Below are 10,742 nucleotides of genomic sequence, written 5' to 3' on the forward strand. Positions count from 1 at the left end.
GAGTAGCGGGAGGAGAATGGGACGTGGGGGTGAGCATGCACACACCACTGTAGTAAAAATGGACAATCAGCAAGGACCTACTGTACAGCACAGGGAACTCTGTGCAATGTTATGTGGCTGCCTGGAAGGATGGAAGTTTGAGGGGGATGGACACGTGCATGTGTATGGCTGAGTCCTTCTCTGTTCACCTTAAACTACCACAGCATTGTTTGTTAATCAGATATACCTCAATACAAAATAAAAAGCTTAAAGAAATTAAAAGAAAATGAAAAAATAAAAAGTGACTAAGAACTTCCCTGGCAGGTAAGCACATTGAGTTTTGGGGAAATAACTATATTATTTACAGTCATCTTCTAAGCTCCACCATTTCTAACATTTCCATTTCTGGGAAGGTAGTGTTTATTGAAGAATGTCCAGTGTACAGAATGTCCAAACTCTGGACCTGTTCTTGGATTGCAAAGCTATGCAGTCCTGGACTATTCATTGGGCTGAAATCATCAATTCCTCCTCAATAAAATGGAGAGATGATTAGCACTGTTTAAAGAACTGTGAGAATTAAATTCGATGAGAAAGGTTACTTTGAAAATTATAAGATGCAAATGCATTAATGTCAGATACACACATTTACCCAGAATTTGCCTAATCTACCTAGAAACAGAACAGATGCAGAAAAATAGGTGTTGAGCAATGCAGTGTGGCTGTAGTTCATTTTCCGTGCCCCAAAAATAGCTTCACAGATAGTTGTGCTTATTAACTCTAAATGTATACACAGTTTTAATAAGACATTTAGTTTTGTTAAGATCTTGGAACAAATTGAGGATAGGATGGGAGGTTAAGATTTTAGTAATGTGCTTAGATTATGTTCTGAGACAGAGAATATGAGATGACAATGAAAATGTTTTCAAATCTGAAGTTATTTAAATACTGAGTTTGTAAGAGCCATGAATAATGTAAATTGTTAAAGAAAAATATACATGTGTATATAACATATATGCACACATATTTAACTTATCTCTAACTTTTATAGGCAGGAACAGTGAGTTACAGGGAGACCTGGCACGCTGCAGTCCCTGGAATCCTAAAGAATCAAACATGTAAAATATCATGTATGAAACGAGACGCCAGTCCAGGTTCGATGCACGATACTGGATGCTTGGGGCTAGTGCACTGGCACGACCCAGAGGGATGGTATGGGGAGGGAGGAGGGAGGAGGGAAGAGGGAGGAGGGAGGAGGGTTCAGGATGGGGAACACATGTATGCCTGTGGCGGATTCATTTTGATATTTGGCAAAACTAATACAATTATGTAAAGTTTAAAAATAAAATAAAATTTAAAAAAAGAAAAGAATCAAACACTATTTAACGACTGAAGAACAATAACAATGCATATAGCATGTACAGGCATCAGAGATTGTACTTACTTTATTCAATATGTAACATGTTATGAAATGTGCACAACATAATTCAAAGAACCACAATATTGTGAATCAGGAATTCACAAATAAACTGACAAATAGATGTAAAGCTGGATTTTTACCATCAGCGGGGAGAGAAATCAATCATCTCTATCCTGGGCAAAATGTGCCTGTCTATAGACAAGCGTCACTTGCACTGCTATGCATTATCTACAATTTACAGAGCTGTTGACTAAAGCAATGACAAGGAAGTGCAGAGATAACACAGAGAGGTGGGTAGGTGAGCATTTATAACATCTTTTATCATTTTAATCAAAGGGACCATCCAAGATTCCTGAATATTATTATTGTATTGCCTAGATGAATTTAATAAATATGCAAGCATTTGGATTTCTCTAGTTGTATTTCATAGCTTGGATTTCAGATAACATAAAGTAGATATATGGAATTCCGCAGAATTACTATGTTGTCAACTTTAGAAGCTTCTGCACAACAAAGGAAACTATACGCAAGGTGAAAAGACAGCCTTCAGAATGGGAGAAAATAATAGCAAATGAAGCAACTGACAAGCAACTATTCTCAAAAATATACAAGCAATTTCTGCAGCTCAATTCCAGAAAAATAAACAACCCAATCAAAAAATGGGCCAAAGAACTAAACAGACATTTCTCCAAAGAAGACATACAGATGACTAACAAACACATGAAAAGATGCTCAACATCACTCATTATCAGAGAAATGCAAATCAAAACCACAATGAGGTACCATTTCACACCAGGCAGAATGGCTGCAATCCAAAAGTCTACAAGCAATAAATGCTGGAGAGGGTGTGGAGAAAAGGGAACCCTCTTACACTGTTGGTGGGAATGCAAACTAGTACAGCCACTATGGAGAACAGTGTAGATATTCCTTAAAAAACTGGAAATAGAACTGCCTTATGACCCAGCAATCCCACTGCTGAGCATACACACTGAGGAAACCAGAAGGGAAAGAGACACATGTACCCTAATGTTCATCGCAGCACTGTTTATAATAGCCAGGACATGGAAGCAACCTAGATGTCCATCAGCAGATGAATGGAAAAGAAATCTGTGGTACATATACACAATGGAGTATTACTCAGCCATTAAAAAGAATACCTTTGAATCAGTTCTAATGAGGTGGATGAAACTGGAGCCATTGTACAAAGTAAACCAGAAAGAAAAACACCAATATGGTATACTAATATATGGAATTTAGAAAGATGGTAACGATAATCTTGTATGCGAGACAGCAAAAGAGACACAGATGTATTGAACAGTCTTTTGGACTCTGTGGGAGAAGGAGAGGGTGGGATGATTTGGGGGAATGGCATTGAAACATGTAAAATATCATATAAGAAATGGATTGCCAGTCCAGGTTCGATACAGGATGCTTGGGGCTGGTGCACTGGGATGACCCAGAGGGATGGTACGGGGAGGGAGCTGGGAGGGGGGTTCAGGATGGGGAACACGTGTACACCTGTGGTGGATTCATGTTGATGTGTGGCAGAACCAATACAATATTGTAAAGTAATTAGCCTTCAAAAATAAATACATTTAAATTAAAAAAAAAAAAAGAACAGTGAATGAACAAGATGGTGAAGATATTGGGACTAGAAGGAAATGTAATACGATTTGATGAGGAAGGCACTGTCCTTTTCATTTTATAGGTGATGAAGCTAAAATTCTGTGATTGCTTGGCCTGTCAAAGACTTTATAACTGCTAAGTGGCAGAGTTAGGATTTAGTTACTTACATAACTAATTCTGAATCTTACCTCCTTCTATTTCATCAGTGGATTTCAAGAAACTTTAACTAGTTTCTTTAGTCCTCAGAGGCAAATTCTCAGCTCAAGGTGAGAAATAAAGAACTTCTACTCCTCTACATGTATAAGGCTTCAACTGAAATAGAAATGTATCTATTTGTTGTGTAAATAAACCTACCACAAAGGGAAAGAGAGGCTAGTTACTCAGTTTGCTATGTATCAATGTAACTAACCTCAATCACTTGATGTTGGTGACAGATGAGAGAGTTGATGAAATTAAGAAATTCAGGGTTCACCGGCTGGTTTGATGGTGTCTCATTTAATAAATTATATATATATATATATATATATATATATATATATATATATATATATAGCACGACTGAGCGACTGAACTGAACTGATATATATATATATATATATATATATATATATCTTTAAGAAATAGAAGTATAAACAATCAATTCAATTAAATAAACTATCTCAAGGAATTCCCTGGCCATCCAGTGGTTAAGACTTTGTTCTTTCAGTATAAAGTACGTGGCTTCCATTGCTCATAGGGAACTAAGGTCCTGCAAGCTACATGTCTCTGCCAAACATTAAAAAAAAAAAGCAATTAACTAATTTTTTTTTTTTCTTCCAATTTTATTTTATTTTTAAACTTTACATAATTGTATTAGTTTTGCCAAATATCAAAATGAATCCGCCACAGGTATACATGTGTTCCCCATCCCGAACCCTCCTCCCTCCTCCCTCCCCATACCATCCCTCTGGGCCGTCCCAGTGCTCCAGCCCCAAGCATCCAGCATCATGCATCGAACCTGGACTGGCACCTCGTTTCCTACATGATATTTCACATGTTTCATTGCCATTCTCCCAAATCTTCCCACCCTCTCCCTCTCCCACAGAGTCCATAAGACTGTTCTATACATGAGTGTCTCTTTTGCTGTCTCGTACACCGGGTTATTGTTACCATCTTTCTAAATCCCATATATATGCGTTAGTATACTGTATTTATGTTTTTCCTTCTGGCTTACTTCACTCTGTATAATAGGCTCCAGTTTCATCCACCTCATTAGAACTGATTCAAATGTATTCTTTTTAATGGCTGAGTAATACTCCATTGTGTATATGTACCACAGATTTCTTATCCATTCATCTGCTGATGGACATCTAGGTTGCTTCCATGTCTTGGCTATTATAAACAGTGCTGCGATGAACATTGGGGTACACGTGTCTCTTTCCCTTCTGGTTTCCTCAGTGTGTATGCCCAGCAGTGGGGTTGCTGGATCATAAGGCAGTTCTATTTCCAGTTTTTTAAGGAATCTCCACACTGTTCTCCATAGTGGCTGTACTAGTTTGCATTCCCACCAACAGTGTAAGAGGGTTCCCTTTTCTCCACACCCTCTCCAGCATTTATTATTTGTAGACTTTTGGATCGCAGCCAATCTGACTGGTGTGAAATGGTACCTCATAGTGGTTTTGATTTGCATTTCTCTGATAATGAGTGATGTTGAGCATCTTTTCATGTGTTTGTTAGCCATCTGTATGTCTTTTTTGGAGAAATGTCTATTTAGTTCTTTGGCCCATTTTTTGATTGGGTCGTTTATTTTTCTGGAGTTGAGCTGTAGGAGTTGCTTATATATTTTTGAGATTAGTTGTTTGTCGGTTGCTTCATTTGCTATTATTTTCTCCCATTCTGAAGGCTGTCTTTTCACCTTGCTAATAGTTTCCTTTGATGTGCAGAAGCTTTTAAGGTTAATTAGGTCCCATTTGTTTATTTTTGCTTTTATTTCCAATATTCTGGGAGGTGGGTCATAGAGGATCCTGCTGTGATGTATGTCGGAGAGTGTTTTGCCTATGTTCTCCTCTAGGAGTTTTATAGTTTCTGGTCTTACGTTTAGATCTTTAATCCATTTTGAGTTTATTTTTGTGTATGGTGTTAGAAAGTGGTCTAGTTTCATTCTTTTACAAGTGGTTGACCAGATTTCCCAGCACCACTTGTTAAAGAGGTTGTCTTTAATCCATTGTATATTCTTGCCTCCTTTGTCGAAGATAAGGTGTCCATATGTGCGTGGATTTATCTCTGGGCTTTCTATTTTATTCCATTGATCAATATTTCTGTCTTTGTGCCAGTACCATACTGTCTTGATAACTGTGGCTTTGTAGTAGAGCCTGAAGTCAGGTAGGTTGATTCCTCCAGTTCCATTCTTCTTTCTCAAGATCGCTTTGGCTATTCGAGGTTTTTTGTATTTCCATACAAATTGTGAAATTATTTGTTCTAGCTCTGTGAAGAATACTGTTGGTAGCTTGATAGGGATTGCGTTGAATCTATAAATTGCTTTGGGTAGTATACTCATTTTCACTATATTGATTCTTCCAATCCATGAACATGGTATATTTCTCCATCTATTAGTGTCCTCTTTGATTTCTTTCACCAGTGTTTTATAGTTTTCTATATATAGGTCTTTAGTTTCTTTAGGTAGATATATTCCTAAGTATTTTATTCTTTCCGTTGCAATGGTGAATGGAATTGTTTCCTTAATTTCTCTTTCTGTTTTCTCATTATTAGTGTATAGGAATGCAAGGGATTTCTGTGTGTTGATTTTATATCCTGCAACTTTACTGTAGTCATTGATTATTTCTAGTAATTTTCTGGTGGACTCTTTAGGGTTTTCTATGTAGAGGATCATGTCATCTGCAAATAGTGAGAGTTTTACTTCTTCTTTTCCAATTTGGATTCCTTTTATTTCTTTTTCTGCTCTGATTGCTGTGGCCAAAACTTCCAAAACTATGTTGAATAGTAATGGTGAAAGTGGGCACCCTTGTCTTGTTCCTGACTTTAGAGGAAATGCTTTCAACTTTTCACCATTGAGGATAATGTTTGCTGTGGGTTTGTCATATATAGCTTTTATTATGTTGAGGTATGTTCCTTCTATTCCTGCTTTCTGGAGAGTTTTTATCATAAATGGATGTTGAATTTTGTCAAAGGCTTTCTCTGCATCTATTGAGATAATCATATGGTTTTTATTTTTCAATTTGTTAATGTGGTGTATTACATTGATTGATTTGCGGATATTGAAGAATCCTTGCATCCCTGGGATAAAGCCCACTTGATCATGGTGTATGATCTTTTTAATGTGTTGTTGGATTCTGATTGCTAGAATTTTGTTAAGGATTTTTGCATCTATGTTCATCAGTGATATTGGCCTGTAGTTTTCTTTTTTTGTGGCATCTTTGTCAGGTTTTGGTATTAGGGTGATGGTGGCCTCATAGAATGAGTTTGGAAGTTTACCTTCCTCTGCAATTTTCTGGAAGAGTTTGAGCAGGATAGGTGTTAGCTCTTCTCTAAATTTTTGGTAGAATTCAGCTGTGAAGCCGTCTGGACCTGGGCTTTTGTTTGCTGGAAGATTTTTGATTACAGTTTCAATTTCCATGCTTGTGATGGGTCTGTTAAGATTTTCTATTTCTTCCTGGTCCAGTTTTGGAAAGTTGTACTTTTCTAAGAATTTGTCCATTTCTTCCACGTTGTCCATTTTATTGGCATATAATTGTTGATAGTAGTCTCTTATGATCCTTTGTATTTCTGTGTTGTCTGTTGTGATCTCTCCATTTTCATTTCTAATTTTGTTGATTTGATTTTTCTCCCTTTGTTTCTTGATGAGTCTGGCTAATGGTTTGTCAATTAAGCAGGAGTAGCAATACTCATATCAGATAAAATAGACTTTAAAACAAAGGCTGTGAAAAGAGACAAAGAAGGTCACTACATAATGATCAAAGGATCAATCCAAGAAGAAGATATAACAATTATAAATATATATGCACCCAACACGGGAGCACCACAGTACGTAAGACAAATGCTAACAAGTATGAAAGGAGAAATTAACAATAACACAATAATAGTGGGAGACTTTAATACCCCACTTACACCTATGGATAGATCAACTAAACAGAAAATTAACAAGGAAACACAAACTTTAAACGATACAATAGACCAGTTAGACCTAATTGATATCTATAGGTCATTTCATCCCAAAACAATGAATTTCACCTTTTTCTCAAGCGCACATGGAACCTTCTCCAGGATAGATCACATCCTGGGCCATAAAGCTAGCCTTGGTAAATTCAAAAAAATAGAAATCATTCCAAGCATTTTTTCTGACCACAATGCAGTAAGATTAGATCTCAATTACAGGAGAAAAACTATTAAAAATTCCAACATATGGAGGCTGAACAACACGCTGCTGAATAACCAACAAATCACAGAAGAAATCAAAAAAGAAATCAAAATTTGCATAGAAACGAATGAAAATGAAAACACAACAACCCAAAACTTGTGGGACACAGTAAAAGCAGTCCTAAGGGGAAAGTTCATAGCAATACAGGCACACCTCAAGAAACAAGAAAAAAGTCAAATAAATAACCTAACTCTACACCTAAAGCAACTAGAAAAGGAAGAAATGAAGAACCCCAGGGTTAGTAGAAGGAAAGAAATCTTAAAAATTAGAGCAGAAATAAATGCAAAAGAAACAAAAGAGACCATAGCAAAAATCAACAAAACCAAAAGCTGGTTCTTTGAAAGGATAAATAAAATAAAATTGACAATTAACTAATTTTTTAAAAAGTATTTCAGTTGAAAAGCTATGCTTATACTAAATTTTATTTATGCCTTAGTGTTATGAGGGTACCCAAGTGGATTTAGAATTACTATTCTAACTACTTTAATTGTTTTTCTTTGTAGATAATCTTCAGGTTATTATCAACATCCCCATCGGTACCCTGCTGAAATCCCAACCTCCAGGAACCCTGCAGAGAATGGAGGTGGAGAACAGCACTGTGAAGCCACAGTTCTTTCTCTTGGGATTCAGTGACCACCCGGAACTGCAGAGTGTTCTTTTTGCTGTGTTTTTGTCCATCTACTCTGTTACCCTGATGGGCAACCTTGGGATGATTTTATTAATCACAGCCAGTCCCCCTTTGCACACCCCTATGTACTTTTTTCTCTGCATCTTGTCTTTCGTAGACGCCTGCTACTCTTCAGTCATTGCCCCCAAGTTACTTGTGGACTTAGTTTCTGATGAGAAGACCATTTCTTACAATGGCTGTGCTGCACAGTTATATTTCTTCTGCTGTTTGGTGGACACAGAGTCTTTTCTCTTGACTGTCATGGCTTATGACCGGTACATAGCCATCTGCAACCCCCTGCTTTACACTGTTATTATGTCCAAGAAGATTTGCTGCCAGCTTGCAATTGGAGCGTTTTTAGGGGGCACCATGAGCTCAGTGATTCACACCACTAATACCTTTCACCTGTCTTTCTGCTCCAATGAAATTAACCATTTCTTTTGTGACATCTCCCCTCTCTTCTCTCTGTCCTGCACTGACGCCTACATCCATGACATTGTACTGGTGGTCTTTGCTAGTTTAGTGGAAGCCCTCTGCCTTCTAACAGTTCTCCTTTCTTATATCCTCATCATAGCAGCCATTCTTAAAACAGGTTCTGCCGAAGGAAGAAGAAAAGGATTCTCCACTTGTGCGTCCCATCTGATTGTGGTCTCTATCTACCATGGTACCCTGATCTTCATTTATTTGCGTCCCAGTGCTGGCCATTCACTGGATATTGATAAAGTGACCTCTGTGTTCTATACATTGATTATACCTATGCTGAACCCCCTGATTTACAGTCTGAGGAACAAAGATGTGAAAAATGCTTTTAGGAAAATGATTAGCAGGAAATTTCTTTCTTAAGAAAGAATGAAACTGAGGCTGATAACTTCTACCTTGTTTCTTGAACTTTAGTTTTAACTAATGGAAAAGTCAGTTTACTATGGGTGTTCCCTAATTCTACAGGCAATGAAGCCTCAACCACAAAATTGGGCCAGAGGCTAATATTAGAGCCAGGCCCTGTTACATATGTCTAACTCTGTATCATTTTAAGGTTGATTTTTTTTCACACTCATTCATTGTTGGTGGAAGTTTAAATTAGTCTTCTTTATGGAAGATAATTTACTATTGTTTGAATGAACTATATAATTCACCTGGAATTTGAAAATTAAATATGCAAGTATCATTTAAACCAGTAAGTCTAGCAATTGAACCTGCAAAAGTTTACCACTTTCAAAGTATTCATTGCATCAGAGCTTATAATCAGTTCAGTTCAGTTCATTTGTTTAGTTGTGTACTACTCTTTGCAACCCCATGGACAGCAGCACACCAGGCTTCCCTGTCCATCACCAACTCCCAGAGCTTACTCAAACTCATGTCACCAAATCAGTGACACCATCCAACCATCTCATTCTCTGTCATCCCCTTCTCCTCCCCTCTACAATCTTTCCCAGCATCAGGGAAAATAATCTAAATATCTACCAATAGGAAATAGGCTAAATGAAATAAATTTGAACTTTTATATTTTTTCCTCAGGAGTGTATTTACCCTTTGTATAATATTCTATATTTCATATTCTTACTATTTGTTTATCTCTTTTTTTATTTGTTTTTCATTTTGTTATTACTGTTTTACTCAATATTGTTAAGCTTTTGATATATATTGCAGCACTCTTTTGGGAAATTTTATAAATGAAATTCACTGAGATTCTTTGTTAATTAATTTGATTTCCATGGCAGTATGTGTAGATGGTAGAGGCTTCTCTGAGGCTCAGTGATAAAGAACCCGCTTGCCAAATGGCAGGAGACACAGGTTTGATCTCCAAGTCAGAAAGATCCCTTGGAGGGGGAAGTGGCAACCTATTCCAGTATTCTTACCTGTGAAATTGCATGGACAGAAGAGCATGGCTACAGCTTATGAGGCCACAGAAGAGTCAGAGAAGACTTGTGACTAAACAATAGCAACCACATGCAGATTGAATCTTAACTGTCCAAATTGTACTCACACTGAAAAGGCTTTTTCAAAAAAAAAAAAGAGAGAGAGAGAAAGAAAGAAAAGAAAAGAAAGAAAGAAAAGAAAAGAAAGAAGCCTCCCTCAAATATTAAGTCCTACATGACATTTTTTCCCCTGCCATCCATTTCAATTATGATGGTAACTCATATTCTAAACCTCACTAAATTCTATAATAATGTCATTTGTATCTGTAGTTATACCCCTGTATTGAATTTCACTTCAGTTCAGTCACTCAGTCCTGTCTGACTCTTTGCGACCCCATGGACTGCAGCACGCCAGGCCTCCCTGTCCATCACCAACTCCACAAGCTTGCTCAAACTCATGACCATCATGTAGGTGATGCCATCCAACCATCTCATCCTCTGTTGTCCCCATCTCCTCCTGCCTTTAATCTTTCCCAGCATCAGGGTCTTTTCCAATGAGTCAGTTCTACACGTCAGGTGTCCAAAGTATTGAAGTTTCAGCTTTAGCATCAGTCCTTTCAAAGAATATTCAGGACTGATTTCCTTTAGGATTGACTGGTTGGGTCTCCTTGCAGTCCAAGGGACTCTCAAGAGTCTTCTCCAACACTACAGTTCAAAAGCATCGAATCTTCGGAGCTCAGTTTTCTTTACTGTCCAACTCTCACATCCATACCTGACTACTGG

At 37.4% G+C, this 10,742-nt stretch overlaps 1 protein-coding gene across 1 annotated transcript; it reads left to right on the forward strand.

The window, feature by feature from the left end:
* Positions 1–8,010: 8,010 nt before the first annotated feature.
* LOC109563618 (olfactory receptor 5I1-like) lies at positions 8,011–8,946 on the forward strand. The gene has a single exon (XM_070778590.1). It carries the CDS (start codon positions 8,014–8,016, stop codon positions 8,944–8,946), a length of 933 nt encoding a protein of 310 aa, XP_070634691.1. The 5' UTR covers positions 8,011–8,013.
* Positions 8,947–10,742: the final 1,796 nt, after the last annotated feature.

The sequence above is a fragment of the Bos indicus genome, chromosome 24 (assembly GCF_029378745.1).
Source record: "Bos indicus isolate NIAB-ARS_2022 breed Sahiwal x Tharparkar chromosome 24, NIAB-ARS_B.indTharparkar_mat_pri_1.0, whole genome shotgun sequence".
Taxonomy (NCBI): Eukaryota; Metazoa; Chordata; class Mammalia; order Artiodactyla; family Bovidae; genus Bos; species Bos indicus.

Bases quoted from the DNA above. Each gene is read 5' to 3' on its own strand.
- LOC109563618 (XM_070778590.1), top strand. From the start codon at position 8,014: ATGGAGGTGGAGAACAGCACTGTGAAGCCACAGTTCTTTCTCTTGGGA.